This window comes from Narcine bancroftii, chromosome 2 (assembly GCF_036971445.1).
Source record: "Narcine bancroftii isolate sNarBan1 chromosome 2, sNarBan1.hap1, whole genome shotgun sequence".
In the NCBI taxonomy this organism is placed as follows: Eukaryota; Metazoa; Chordata; class Chondrichthyes; order Torpediniformes; family Narcinidae; genus Narcine; species Narcine bancroftii.
The window spans coordinates 82,276,413-82,292,359 of record NC_091470.1 but is presented as its reverse complement, the minus strand read 5'-3'; the positions used below and the strand labels follow the sequence as shown (position 1 = coordinate 82,292,359).

The 15,947-nt window shown below is 45.3% G+C and overlaps 1 protein-coding gene across 1 annotated transcript in view; it reads left to right on the top strand.

Moving 5' to 3' along the window:
* sptbn5 (spectrin, beta, non-erythrocytic 5) overlaps positions 1–15,947 on the top strand; it is a 251,285-nt gene that overhangs the window by 22,655 nt on the left and 212,683 nt on the right. Inside the window, exons 5-7 of the mRNA XM_069915498.1 lie at positions 2,325–2,482; positions 13,354–13,582; positions 15,133–15,764. Of these exons, the coding sequence (XP_069771599.1) occupies positions 2,325–2,482; positions 13,354–13,582; positions 15,133–15,764 (1,019 nt within the window). The remainder of the gene's footprint in view (positions 1–2,324; positions 2,483–13,353; positions 13,583–15,132; positions 15,765–15,947) is intronic.

The following is a 15,947-nucleotide window of genomic DNA, read 5'->3' as shown; positions in this document are numbered from 1 at the left end:
GGATTTCTGGCAGTACTGCGTGTACTCAGTATATCAGCCTAGAGTACATGTGAGTGTGACCAGCTGAATCTATCTTTCAGCCAATGTGCTTATCTCACACAGACAGGAAATGAAAGAGGCAGGAAATGAAAGAGGCAACAAATTCATTATTTCCGAAACATGTGATGAGGCTGAAGTCTTACTTGTTTATAAAAGCACAGAAGGAAGAAATTCAGCCATCAGGCCGTGCCAGAGAGATCTCATGAGCCCCATTTCCCTTCCCCAGTAGTCCTGCAACTAATTCTTCCTTGTGCGCCGTCATCTCTCTTAATTCTTAAACAACTCATCTATATTTTCCTGTGGTCAGTTAACCCACATGACCAGGGGAAGGGCCAGCAAGCTGCAGACTCGAGGTCGAGATTGAACTGGAGTCCCTGAGCTGAGAGGCAGTAACAAGAATTGCTGCACCATTATGTCACTGCTTGTGGTGCACTGTTAGACAGAATCAGACACACACAAAGGTCAAAACTGTACAACAGGCTTTAATCCACAAAGACTTCCACAGAGCCAGGCTGGCTATGGCTGCAGCAACTCTGAGTGAGGCCTCGGGAGGCCAGCGCAGACTTGTATCCCAGAGGGTGATTGACACCCGACTGGGTGGGGCTTGATCCATTCAGGCCAACTGATTGGCAGCCGACCAGCTGTTGTCCTGTCCCCTTACACTCCCTGCAGTAGGCCAGTGGTATACCACCACACTGCTGTGTATTCTTCAGGTTATTTGGACCCAAGTGACCCAGAACATTCCTGATTCTGATGTTCTTCAAATGGTTAACCTTGTATAAATGCCAAATTTGCTGCTTTGCCAGGTTTTTGGTGGGAAAATCAAGGAAATCTCAATGGACGTTTTTCAGATTGTTCTGTTCTTTATATATAAAAACAGGCAAAATGCCAGGACCAAGAAGCTATAACCTCAGAAAATCTCAAATAAGCTGTTTCTTTCTCTTGAGATGTCATGATAATGATTTTAAAATTAAAGAATGTTTCAAATGAAAACTTTCGAGGAAAGTTTAAACAATGAATTTGTGAAAATGAGAGAGTGATGTGTGGAAAGTGTGTTAACCGGTTATATCACCATCTAGTGTTTGGTCACCAATACCTCTGAGTGTAAAGTCTGCAAAAAGTGGTGGACACAGCCTAGGACATCACAAGCAAAACCCTCCCCAACATCGAGTACACCTGCAGGAAATGCTGCAAACGGAGAGCAGCAGCAATCATCAAGAATCTATACCACCCAGCAGATGCTCTGTTCTCAGTGCTACCATCAGGAAAGAGGTATAGGTGCCACAAGACTCACCATCAGGTTCAGGAACATCTGCTACCCCTCCATCATCAGAATCCTCAGCGACAAACTCAATCAGGGACTCATTTAAGGATTCTTACTTGTGCACTTTTTTTATTTTTTATTTTTTTTCTCTCTGCATTGCATAGTCTGTTTGTTTACATTTCTTTACTTGATTATGTGTACATTGACAACAGTTTTCTTACACTACCAATAAGTGGGAATTCTGTCTCACCCACAGGAAAAAGAATCTCGGAGTGTATATGACATCTGAAACACTATGAACTTGCCCAAAGATTAGAAGTTACCTGACTGATAGGCTTTTATTACCATAAACAGAAGGCTCATCTCATGTGGCTGACCCGAGGCCCGAGCTTGTTCTGGGGGAGGGGTAATGATGTTGCCGCCTTTTTATTAGAGGAATCAAGGAGGAGGAGCCACAGGTACAATCAGCAAGGGGTGGGCCAACCATACACATACAAACAGTATTAACAATGTCATGTATGTACTCTGATAATAAATCTGAAATCTGATAAATCCATCTAAGTGTTCAAGGGAAGCTAGACTGACGTGTAAGGTGATTGTGGAAATTGTATCCATGTGGGGAAGTGAGGCAAACACACAAATGTACTTAGTTGGAAGGGTGGTTTTAAGAGAAGACAAAAAAGGAAAGGGGATCTAAGTCAGGGAGATGATGGCTGTGTGGAATATAAATCAGAATTTACTGAATTGAATGGTTTCTGTATCATAGGTTGATAGTGAAAATTGTGAAAAGGAGCAACATAACTGTAGGATTTGGTTTCTGAATTGTATGAAGTACAGCCAGGCAGCTCATGCTAGAATCCAGTACTGGCTGATGGCGTGAGCATTTCTTATATAATCTTCTTTAGGTGGATACTGAGTTGGATTCATTTACTGAATGTTCATCTCAGGTTCCCTACTCAAATTTGGGGCCTATTCATTGGCCCCAGGTCTGTTCACTCCTCTAATTTCTGTTCTTCGCCAGGATGAATGTGATGCCAGCAGTGCCAAACGTTCTGCCAAAGAAGCTCTGCTGATCTGGTGCCAGCGGAAGACTGCTGGATATGGAAATGTTGATATTCAGAACTTCTCATCGAGCTGGAATGATGGACTGGCATTCAATGCAATTGTTCATGCTCACAGGTAATTACAGACATCTTGGATTCCAAGACTTTATATATTGGATAGAATTTTGAGGCATCCTTGACTAGCAATATGCTGGACTGTGATTACTACAGTTATCCTCTGATTCCATTGCATGTAAAAGGGAGAATTAACTCGAGTTCTGATTTGCTTGTGACCGAGCCTCCCCTCCATTACAAATCCTCCATCAACTCTGTCGATACATCCTGCTGTCTTGGGAATGTGCCAACATATTATTGGACTCCTCCTACCCTGACCAAACTCTCTTCCCCCACCCTTCAGTCAGACAGATAAACAAGTTTGAAAAGACAAAGCTCTAGATTTAAGGGCAGTTTCTTTCCCACTGTTCTCGGACTTTTACATTGAACTCTCACTGGTGAAAAATGATGCCCCTCTGCACTGCTTTAACTGGTCTATTCTCAGCAATATGTTTTATTGAACTTATTTCTTTAGCCTGCATTATTTGTCATTTCAAAACTACTGTTGTTTATTTATTTGTTTACACTAATTGCTGTATGAATTGACTTTCCTTGAAAGGACACAAAAAAAAGTTTTCTGTGCATGTGACAATAAACAGTTCTAGTCAATTCAATTCTGGCTGCTGGTTTTGCCTTTGGTAGATCCACTGTTGATACTTTTGCGAGCCAATTGCTGGAGAGCACTAAAGAGCCAACAAATTTTTCCAGATATACTGTATTGTTCCCCAAGGCAGTGGGAGTGGACAGTCACGCCTGCGCTGCTCTTGCTGAACTCTCTGTACTCAGTAACCTGAAGCACATTGAGCTGACAAACAGTATGAGATGCTATAACTGATGAAGCTTTGGTTGGGGTGGGAATCACTGTAGCTTGTGAGGTTTTCTGCTTCCCTGAACGTTGGCAGTATCAGAACAGTAAATACTTAACAATATTTCTGAGCGTGATGAGATAGCAAAGTGAATTCCAACGGGGGGTGGGGGGGGGGAGGGAAGTTGGGGCATATTAAATTATGACATTGACTGCACGGGACAGGATGTAGTGTTTGTTATTTCACAGCAAATTACTGTCACATTATTGATAGTAGATTTAAATCAATGTTTGGAGTCATTCATGTTTGAAAACTTGATTGTGGAATTCACCCAGGAAAAGTGGAATTTTCCCACAGTGATGGAAAAAATAAGAGCACAATCCCAAGGCAGCACACCACAGTATCTGACATGGATGTGCAACGGATGGTCCGACTGACAGTTCGATCCAAGTGCCTCATCAAAGGTTGTAGGGGGGGGGGGGGAGGGAGTCACGTGATGGAGTAGTGGCCGGACGGTGAACTCCAGCCCTCTCCAGAAAAGTCGGGAAAAACAAAGGAAAACACAAAGGCACAGAAATAAAAGTTACAGAAAAGTGAGTATAAAGGTGGAAAGAAGATGGCGACAAAAAAAGAAAAATCGAAAGCAACGGTAAGAAGAGAGGAAGAGAAGACAAAGGAGGAAAAAGGTGAAGGCCTTACCTGTCCGAAGAGGCCCGCTGCGGAGAGAGAAACCCGCTCCCTCAGGTCGGTAAATAATGGACTACAAAAATGGCTCGCAGAGCCGAGTAAAAGTGCGCAACCGCGCATGCGCGATACTTCGCGCATGCGCGATGCGAATGAAAAAAAACACACCGACGGGAGGGGGGACCAGCTGGGGAGTCGACCTCCACAGCCGGCAACGACAGCTGCAGAACACCTGCAGCAAGAAGAGACCACAGAAGACAATAGAAACAAGAAAGAAGAGGAGGAAAGGGCACCAAAGAAACAACAGATGGTCAACCCAGAGGAAGAAGAAGAGGAAGAGGAAGAGTACAGGGAAATAGAAGAAGAAAAGAAAGGCAAGGTAAAGGATATACTTGCTCTTATTAAAGGATACATGGAGTCATTTAAAGAATGGCAAACACAGGAATTTAAGGATTTAAGAAAAAGAATAAACAACACAGAAGAGAAAATAAATAAAATGGAGATGACCTTAACAGAAATGGGAAAGAAAATGGACAAGATGGAAGAGCGGGCAGTAGCAGCAGAAATGGAGGTAGAAGACTTAAAAAAGAAATTGGAGAAATCTAATAAAAAAACTAAAGAGACACAAGAACTACTAGCTCAAAAAATAGATACAATGGAAAACCATAACAGAAGAAATAACATAAAGATAGTGGGCCTTAAGGAAGATGAAGAAGGCAAGAATATGAGGGAGTTTATAAAAGAGTGGATCCCTAAGACCCTAGGATGTCCAGAACTACAGCAAGAAATGGAAATAGAAAGAGCACATAGAGTATTGGCCTCTAAACCACAACCACAACAAAAACCAAGATCTATTGTAGTAAAATTCCTAAGATATACTACAAGAGAAAAGGTACTGGAGAAGACAATGGAAAAAGTAAGAGAGGGCAACAAACCACTGGAGTATAAAGGGCAAAAAATCTTCATTTATCCAGATATAAGTTTTGAACTCCTAAAGAAGAGAAAAGAGTTCAATACAGCAAAGGCGATTTTATGGAAGAAAGGGTATAAATTTATACTAAAGCATCCAGCGGTATTGAAAATATTTATTCCAGGACAACAAAACAGACTATTCTCGGATCCAGAAGAAGCACGAAAATTTGCAGAACAATTTCAAAAATAGACTGAGGGAGGAAGACGGGTAATGAGAGTTAAAATGATCACGATTGATATGTATGTGGGTAAAGACAAAAATAGACTGAGGGATGAAGACAGGTAATGAGAGTAAAAATGATCACGATTGATATGTATGCGGGTAAAGAAGGGTAGACGGCGGCGGCCCCGATACGGGCAGGAGCAAGGGGGAGACGGCGGCCCCGGCCTCGGTCGAGTGAGGCAGGCGGAGGCCCCGGTCCGGGCAGGGAGTGGGAGGCGGCGGCCCCAGTCCAGGCACAGGGAGAGCAGCAGCGGCCCCGGCCCCGGTCCGGGCGAAGGGTAGACGGCAGCGGCCCCGATACGGGCAGGAGCAAGGGGGAGACGGCGGCCCCGGCCTCGGTCGAGTGAGGCAGGCGGAGTCCCCGGTCCGGGCAGGGAGTGGGAGGCGGCGGCCCCAGTCCAGGCACAGGGAGAGCAGCAGCGGCCCCGGCCCCGGTCCGGGCGAAGGGTAGACGGCGGCGGCCCCGATACGGGCAGGAGCAAGGGGGAGACGGCGGCCCCGGCCTCGGTCGAGTGAGGCAGGCGGAGGCCCCGGTCCGGGCAGGGAGTGGGAGGCGGCGGCCCCAGTCCAGGCACAGGGAGAGCAGCAGCGGCCCCGGCCCCGGTCCGGGCGAAGGGTAGACGGCAGCGGCCCCGATACGGGCAGGAGCAAGGGGGAGACGGCGGCCCCGGCCTCGGTCGAGTGAGGCAGGCGGAGGCCCTGGTCCGGGCAGAGAGTGGGAGGTGGCGGCCCCAATCCAGGCACAGGGTGAACTGCGGCGGCCTCGGCCCCGGTCCGGGCAGTATGGACCGACCTAGGAGGGGAGGCAGGCCCCTCCAGCCCGGGTAAGAAACCTGCATAGGAGAAGGCCACTCCGATATAAAACCTACGACCCAAGGACCTCGCTGCCACGTCCCAGCTTGCTCGACCACGGCACACGAACCATGGGTGTAAAGGGTGGGGCCAGTACTGCGCGCACTGCACTCCACATAAAAGCTCCTTTGCGCAGGCCCGAGGACAGGTCCACGTCCTCCCCCTCCACGTCCTCCCCCTCAAAAGATGCTCACAAACTCAAGCTAGCATGCTGGAACATCAGAACCATGCTAGACAAGGCTGACAGCCACCGACCTGAACGTCGGTCTGCCCTCATTGCACATGAACTCCTCAGACTTGACATCGACATAGCCGCTCTCAGTGAAGTCCGTCTGGCAGATGTAGGCAGCCTCCAAGAACGCGGCGCGGGCTACACACTCTACTGGTCTGGCAAGCCTTCGGATGAACGACGCCTATCTGGTGTAGGCTTCATGGTCAAGAGCTTCATTGCCTCCAAACTCGAAAACCTTCCGACAGGCCTCTCGGACCGAATCATGTCCATGCGACTCCCACTTCAAAACAAGCGTCACATCACCCTCATCAGTGTCTATGCTCCAACCCTCCAGGCGGAACCAGCAGAAAAGAACAAGTTCTACGCCGACCTGCGCAACCTCATCCAACGTACCCCTACAGCCGACAAGGTTGTCATCCTGGGCGACTTCAACGCTCGTGTCGGCAAAGACTCAGAAACCTGGCCAGGAATCCTGGGCAAGCATGGCGTCGGCAAGTGCAACGACAATGGGCGCCTCCTGTTGGAGCTCTGCGCAGAACAGCGACTTGTCATTACAAACACCCTTTTTCAGCAGAGGGACAGCCTTAAGACCACCTGGATGCATCCCCGATCCAAACACTGGCACCTCCTGGACTACATCCTGGTGCGAGAAAGTGACAAACAAGATGTGCTCCACACCAGGGTCATGCCTAGCGCGGAATGCCACACTGACCACCGGCTGGTTCGCTGCAAGCTCAACCTTCACTTCAAGCCAAAGCCCAGGAACAATAAAGCCCCCAGAAAGAGGTTCAATGTTGGAAAACTGCAGTCAGACGAAGCGAGAGGAAACTTCCAGGCAAACCTCAAAGCAAAGCTCGACGTTGCAACCCGCCTCACGGACCCGTCCCCTGAAACCCTCTGGGATCAGTTGAAGACTACCATACTGCAATCCACTGAAGAGGTACTGGGCTTCTCCTCCAGGAAAAACAAGGACTGGTTTGACGAAAACAGCCAGGAAATCCAGGAGCTGCTGGCAAAGAAGCGAGCTGCCCACCAGGCTCACCTTACAAAGCCGTCCTGTCCAGAGAAGAAACAAGCCTTCCGTCGCGCATGCAGCCATCTTCAGCGCAAACTCCGGGAGATCCAAAATGAGTGGTGGACTAGCCTCGCCAAACGAACACAGCTCAGCGCGGACATTGGCGACTTCAGGGGTTTCTACGAGGCTCTAAAGGCTGTGTACGGCCCCTCACCCCAAGTCCAAAGCCCGCTGCGCAGCTCAGACGGCAAAGTCCTCCTCAGCGACAAGATCTCCATCCTCAACCGATGGTCAGAACACTTCCAATCTCTTTTCAGTGCCAACCGCTCAGTCCAAGATTCCGCCCTGCTCCAGCTCCCTCAACAGCCCCTAAGGCTAGAGCTGGATGAGGTTCCCACCCTGGATGAGACATATAAGGCAATCGAACAACTGAAAAGTGGCAAAGCAGCAGGTATGGATGGAATCCCCCCAGAAGTCTGGAAGGCTGGCGGCAAAACTCTGCATGCCAAACTGCATGAGTTTTTCAAGCTTTGTTGGGACCAAGGTAAACTGCCTCAGGATCTTCGTGATGCCACCATCATCACCCTGTACAAAAACAAAGGCGAGAAATCAGACTGCTCAAACTACAGGGGAATCACGTTGCTCTCCATTGCAGGCAAAATCTTCGCTAGGATTCTACTAAATAGAATAATACCTAGTGTCGCCGAGAATATTCTCCCAGAATCACAGTGCGGCTTTCGCGCAAACAGAGGAACCACTGACATGGTCTTTGCCCTCAGACAGCTCCAAGAAAAGTGCAGAGAACAAAACAAAGGACTCTACATCACCTTTGTTGACCTCACCAAAGCCTTCGACACCGTGAGCAGGAAAGGGCTTTGGCAAATACTAGAGCGCATCGGATGTCCCCCAAAGTTCCTCAACATGATTATCCAACTGCACGAAAACCAACAAGGTCGGGTCAGATACAGCAATGAGCTCTCTGAACCCTTCTCCATTAACAATGGCGTGAAGCAAGGCTGTGTTCTCGCACCAACCCTCTTTTCAATCTTCTTCAGCATGATGCTGAACCAAGCCATGAAAGACCCCAACAATGAAGACGCTGTTTACATCCGGTACCACACGGATGGCAGTCTCTTCAATCTGAGGCGCCTGCAAGCTCACACCAAGACACAAGAGAAACTTGTCCGTGAACTACTCTTTGCAGACGATGCCGCTTTAGTTGCCCATTCAGAGCCAGCTCTTCAGCGCTTGACGTCCTGCTTTGCGGAAACTGCCAAAATGTTTGGCCTGGAAGTCAGCCTGAAGAAAACTGAGGTCCTCCATCAGCCAGCTCCCCACCATGACTACCAGCCCCCCCACATCTCCATCGGGCACACAAAACTCAAAACGGTCAACCAGTTTACCTATCTCGGCTGCACCATTTCATCAGATGCAAGGATCGACAATGAGATAGACAACAGACTCGCCAAGGCAAATAGCGCCTTTGGAAGACTACACAAAAGAGTCTGGAAAAACAACCAACTGAAAAACCTCACAAAGATAAGCGTATACAGAGCCGTTGTCATACCCACACTCCTGTTCGGCTCCGAATCATGGGTCCTCTACCGGCACCACCTACGGCTCCTAGAACGCTTCCACCAGCGTTGTCTCCGCTCCATCCTCAACATCCATTGGAGCGCTTACATCCCTAACGTCGAAGTACTCGAGATGGCAGAGGTCGACAGCATCGAGTCCACGCTGCTGAAGATCCAGCTGCGCTGGATGGGTCACGTCTCCAGAATGGAGGACCATCGCCTTCCCAAGATCGTATTATATGGCGAGCTCTCCACTGGCCACCGTGACAGAGGTGCACCAAAGAAAAGGTACAAGGACTGCCTAAAGAAATCTCTTGGTGCCTGCCACATTGACCACCGCCAGTGGGCTGATAACGCCTCAAACCGTGCATCTTGGCGCCTCACAGTTTGGCGGGCAGCAACCTCCTTTGAAGAAGACCGCAGAGCCCACCTCACTGACAAAAGGCAAAGGAGGAAAAACCCAACACCTAACCCCAACCAACCAATTTTCCCTTGCAACCGCTGCAATCGTGTCTGCCTGTCCCGCATCGGACTTGTCAGCCACAAACGAGCCTGCAGCTGACGTGGACTTTTTACCCCCTCCATAAATCTTCGTCCGCGAAGCCAAGCCAAAGAAAGAAAGGGGTATAAGAGTGAATAGAGACAATGAGCATACATGAATGTATCTGTACTTAGAGGAAAATATAGATAGTATAGACAAGAATTAATAAGGGAAGGTAATGGAATAGAGAGAATAAGGAGGGAATTAAAAGAGTGACCTTTGTGACATATGAAAAGTGAAATCTTTTCTGGGAGGGGCTGGGTGGGGGAAAAGAGCGGTCACTGCAAAATCAGTTGACGCTTGCGAGTGGATTCGCAAATCCAAGTGGAGAGGGGAGATGTGGTTGTCCGACAAGGGATAAAGGACAACTCAGGAGGGGAAGGGGAGATTGGGGATAAAGAAGATAGAAATAGGAGAATAAGGAAAATGTTGGATGTTGTAGGAATGTTGTCTTATAAAGAGTTGAAAATAAGAAAACAAAAATGGAAAAGGAGGAAAGGTAATGATGGAAAAACGGAAAGAGAAGATAAACAAAATATAAAAGGGCTACGCTGAACTATATGTCTTTAAATATTAATGGAATACATAACCAAATTAAAAGGAAGAAACTACTAAATTTAAATGAATAAATGTATTCCATTAGAAAAAATAACATATAGGTTAAAAAATAATATTGAAATATTCGAACAAGTATAGGAGCCTTACATTAAATACAATAGCGAAAACTTACCGGGGACAAACATTACCTAAGTTGATGGAAGGAGAAGGAAAGAAAAGAATGGACTCAGTAGAATTTCTGGTGTAATTTTGTTGAATGACAACATTGTCTGACTGGCTTAATGCAACCTAGATTGTATACCTAAAATGGATGAGAGGGGGGGGTGGGGGGGTGGCTTGGGAGGAGAGGGGGGGGAGAAAAAGTCACTGTATATGTGTGAAAAAGAAATAGTGTATATCATGGCTAATGTGATTTATGGTGTGAAAAATAAAAAAATTTTAAAAAAAAAGGTTGTAGGGAGGAATTAAACACTGACAAAAACTTGCAAGCATCAATGGTCCCTTTCTCTCCTCTTGCACAGGTTTATCCATGGTGAATTTTATGCCAGTGCATCTATGTCTGCTTGCTCCCTCGATGCTGAATATGTAAATTCATTCATGCATGAACACACATATCCATTCTCCATCAGACACCTGCACACCATACCACCCGACACATTCGCAGACACAGACACATAAGCTTCAGTCAGACACTTGCACACCATACCTCTGGACTCAGTCAGACACTACCAGCTTCAAAACTGACATTGACACCTTAGATATCAAGTTGGCTGAATTACTGACAACCAAGTCTTTTGGTGTATGGTTGGCTCGTAGACAGGAGGGACATGATTATTACCTTTCCTCAGAGATCGTTACTGAGGTCATTGTTTTCCTTTTTCTTTCTAAAGTAATAACCAAGACTTGGATATGCAAACCACAATTTCTAAATTTGCATATGTTACAAACCATGCCAATGTTGTGAACAATGAAGGGGTGGTAATTAAGAAGTTTCACACAGAGAAGTTTGAGGCATGTATTTTGAAAACCAAAATAAATCAAGGAAATTATTCTAAAAGTGTGCAGGAGCACAGAGGCCTGGAGGGTATGAATGCACAAGTGATTCCAAGAATTAACCGCCAATTGGCCTTTAAAATGTCTTGTGTAAAAGCAAAATCAGCTCAATGCCAGCGTCAGATGATGTCATCTCACACTGGGGATTGTCAGCCTCGACCCCTAGTACAAGCCCCAGCGTCTGCAGATGCCGGTGTTGGAATCAGGCAAGTGTGAAACAGGTATTAAATGACCTAAGTTTTTGTGTGAGTGCAGGAACATGAAGGAAGAAAAGATTAAAATGAAGGTATAAACTTTGCAGTGGGAAAGTTGCAGCAGAAGAGAGAGAGAGGAAATAAATAGCAATAGTGGACAATTTTTAAATAGTGTGGGGAAAATTGGTAGCGCTATAGTGCACATTTTATAAAGACCATGGGAGAAAGCAATGACCGACCTGACTTCCCAGAATGCCGTGTGGCAGAGAAACCCCTCCATGAATGCTCCATGCATGCAGCCAAAAATTCAACCCTTTCTCTGCTGCATGGAATTCTGGGAGGGCAGGTCCGCCATCGCTTTTTCCCCATGGTATTTATAAATTGTACACTATAGTGTTACCAACTTTTCCACACTATATAAATTGTGCGCTATAGCGCTACCAACTTTCTCACACTGTTTAAAAATTGTCTGCTATTGCTATTTATTGCACAGTCTCTTATAAAGGTTTATATAGGTCGGCACAGAAACAACAGGGGCTGAAGGGCTCATACTGTGCTGAACATAAAGCTTAATTATGTTATAATTAGGCATGATTAATTTTGCTCAAATATAAAATCATAATATATTGATCAGGATTTAGGGCAGGTCCACCATCACATCAATGCTTCATGACATCACCAATAGAAGGTAGAACAGTCCTAACCCAGGGATGGCTCCTTGCAAGTGTGAAAGCGTTCAGTGGTCAAGTGCGAAAAGCCAAACCCCCATTCCTATCCCGGGACACTGAACAACCAATTTAGAGGGAAACAAGAGAGAAAGGGGCTATTGAAAGTAGCAGGGCAGGCTGAGAAGGCAATTAATAAAGCATACACAATTCTGGGCTTTATCAATAAAAGCACAGAGGGTGAAATCAGGGAAGTCACGCCACTATCATTTCAAAACATTGTTCCAATCTCAGCTTGGAGCATTATGTTCAATTCTGGTCAACTCATTGTGGGAAAAAGTGAAGGCAATGGAGAAGGTGCAGTGGAGATTTAGAGGAATGAAGGATGATGGTTGCATGGTGAATTAGAAAGGCTGGGACTGTTTTCTTTTAGAAGAGGGTGACAGGAGGTTTGTTAGGAGTATATGGAATGTTAAGATGTGGCAGAGTGGATGGAGGGAAGCTGCTCCCATTTGTGAAGGCATTTAGGACTTGAGGTCCCAGTTAAAGGGAAGAGCATTAAGAATGAAATGAGAAACAACAGTCTGCAGGTGGTGGGGAGGCAGTTCTGGCTTCCAAGGGAACTGGATAAATATATGGCAAAAAAAGTGCAAAGCTTGAAGCAAATTGAATTGTTTACTGTCACATATACTGGTCTACAGTGTAAAGCTTAGTTTTGCATGTCATACTTGTATGAAGTCACCATTCTTCTGCACCATTTTGGATCCATGAACAAAGCTCACCAAAAACAAGATTAATTATGACTTTAGTAGCTCCAGAGAAGGGTTGAAGTATGGAGCTAGTTGCTCTGGAAGAGACACGTTGAGGCATGAATAGCCAAGACCTCCTTCTATACTGTCCCCATTCTATGATACTCACGTACCCAGGTGCTGCCAGACATGCGAGTGCATCCCAAGGTCGATCAGATACATTTTCACAGCCTGGCTCAGTCAGTCATTTGCTGGCCCTTGCACACACAAGTTGGGTCACCATCTTGCTTACACACACTCATACAGACTCAGTCACACTTCCACATCCATGCTCATTCATTCATACACCCATCCACCAGATAAATTCATTCTTTCTTCCTCTCATCCACATTCATGTAGTTTTGAGTTGAAATCAGTCTGGATGCCTTCGAATTAGGGGGAAAGAAAAGCTTCTTGTTATTTATCTTTATCCAGTGGGGTTTGTGTGTTTTGTTATGTTATTCTATACAAGGTGGGAGGTAAGCAGAGTTTAGATAACTGTTGTCATCTGGTCTCTTAATCTACAAGAATACCCCTTGAATTAGTTAGTTGGGGGCAATTGATATCCATATACAGCAAGAATCAATTGCTTGAGAGTCAGGATAGTCAATCGGAAAGAAAAGTATGAAAATGTGAATTAAACATATGAACTTCTCTTTGAATTTGAGAATTAAATGCTAATAAATGTCTTAGCCAGATCTGTTACGTGCTTAAAGTTTCTTGGTATAATTTGCAGACCCGATCTGATAGACTACAAGAACCTGACACCAAACAACCCAATACACAACCTAAATAATGCCTTCAATGTGGCGAAGAATGCACTGGGCATTCCCCCACTCCTGGACGCAGTGGATGTTGCTGTCCCTCATCCAGACAAGAAGTCCATCATGACCTATGTATCTCTGTATTACCATCACTTCTCCAAAATGCGTAAAGGCCAAACTGGACAAAAGAGAGTTATAAAGGTACTGCAAATGATCATATGTTTTAAATTGTTACTCCTAACATTTTTTCAGGAGGAAGCCATCAATTATACCGTTCCATATATTGCTGTTGACACCTCATTCCTGGTGTAGACAAAATCCAGTATATTTAAACAATTTCTGAGTATCCAGGGAATGCTTTTGTTTAGCAGAGTTTGATTAAAAGCCCTACTTCCCCTCTCTGGTGGATATCATGAGGCTATTTGAAAAAGAGCAGAAGCATTCTCTTTGATTTCCTCACCAATATTTATTATTTAACTGACATCAATTTGGTCATTTATCTCGTTGCTGTTTATGGGATCTTGACTGCAGTATTTCTGACAATCATATACTTGCCTTGGAGGCAGTCCAGAGGAGGTTCACCAGGTTGATCCCAGCGATGAGGGGGTTGACCTATGAGGAGAGACTAAATCATCTGGATTATACTCACTCAAATTCAGAAGAATGGGAGAAGATCTTATAGAAACATATAAAATTATGAAAGGGATAAGATAGAGGCAGGAAAATTGTTTTCATTGGTAGGTGACACCAGAACTAGGGGACACAGCCTCAAGATTCAGGGGAGTAGATTTAAGATGGAGATGAGGAAAAACTCTTCTTCCCCAGAGAATAGTAAATCTGTGGAATTCTCCATCCAGGGAAGCGGTTGAGGCTACTTCATTAGACTTATTTAAGGTTTAGTTAGATAAATTTTTACATAAAAAAGGAATTAAGGGATATGGGGAAAAGGCAGGTAGGTGGAGTTGAGTCAATAATTAGATCAGCCAAAATCTTATTGAATGACAGAGCAGGCTCGACAGGCCAGATGGTCAACTCCCCCTCCTATTTCTTATTCTTAAAAATACTTCATCAGCTACATTCTAGACATTATATAGAGGTAAAAGGTTCAAATCTTTTTATTTATGAATACTTCGAAGAGGTGGTAATTTTGAGTATTTTAATTGAGTAATTAATTTCCTCATGAACTGCTCTCCCATTTGCACCCAGTTTTTTCATTCTTATTTTAGGAATGGTGCAATCTCAGGGAGGCAAGGTTTGAGATTTCAATAATGATAACAGGAATGAGTGCTTTTAGTTATGAGGAGAGATATGAGACACTAAGGTTATTTTCATTAATTTCAGGCAAGCTGAAAGGCGATGAGTTGAAAATTGCAATTTTTTTTGTTGGCTGAATTGTGTAAGTGCCCTACCATTGATGAGAGAGTTGGTAACAAGAATTAGAGGTTACTGTGGATCTGATCCAGGCAAAGTAGAATTATTGGGTTTTAATCACTGGGTAGTTGGAGAGATGACACAACAAGCGATGTGTTGAATTCTATGGGGTTTCCCAGCCTAGTGAATGTGCAGCCATGACAATCCCTTGAAAATGCATTTCTGCCAAAAAGAAAAAGTGTATATCATGGCTAATGTGATTTATGGTGTGAAAAATAAAAAATTTTAAAAAAAAAGAAAATGCATTTCTGTATGGTCTCACACCCTTACAAAAGGAATGATTTAATTTGAAATAATTCTGGTTTCCCTTCCATGCACAGATTGTGGAACTTCTGAAAGAAATTGAAGATCTTAAACAGGAATACCAATTACTCGTATCTGATCTGCTCCAATGGATCAAAGCTAAGATCAGGGAGCTGAATGACCGGAACTTCCCCAACTCACTAAATGGCATGCAGAAACCGATGGCAGACTTTAAAACATTCCGCATTGCGGATAAACCACCCAAGTACCGAGAGCGGGGAATCATTGAGGCTCAACTCTTCAACATTAGAATGAAGCAGCGAGCCAATAATATGCGACAGTATGTGCCTCCAGAGGGGATGGCTCTGAGTGACATTGAGAGGCACTGGAGCGATCTGGAGAAGTCCGAGTCCTTGCGGGAGAAGGCATTGCAAAAGGAGGTGCTGCGGTTGGAGCGGCTAGAGCAGCTGGTGCAGAGGTTCAAGAAGAAGGCTGTGCTGAGGGAGGCTTACCTCAGCCACATGAGATTGGTTCTTGCCAAACAGGACATCAATGTGGAGACCACACAGGAGGCAGAGGCTGTCACCAAGAGGCTGGAGGCCATCACTACTGATGTGTTTCCCACAGAACAGAGGTTTAAGGCTCTCATTGAAATGGCTCACATCATCGAGAAAGAGAATTACCACGGCAAGGCTGAAATAGTGAAGAAGTAAGATTGAGTTACTTCATCTGTGGTTAGAAACTTTCAACCATGTGCCTATTGTGGACTGGGAGCGTTAGAGGTATATTTGCAGGGACTGGGTTAGGGTAACAACAGGTGTATGTAGGTTGGATGTTCAGTGGGACAGGCAGAGTTCTTTCCCATCCCTGTAAAGATTGTTATTGATCAACT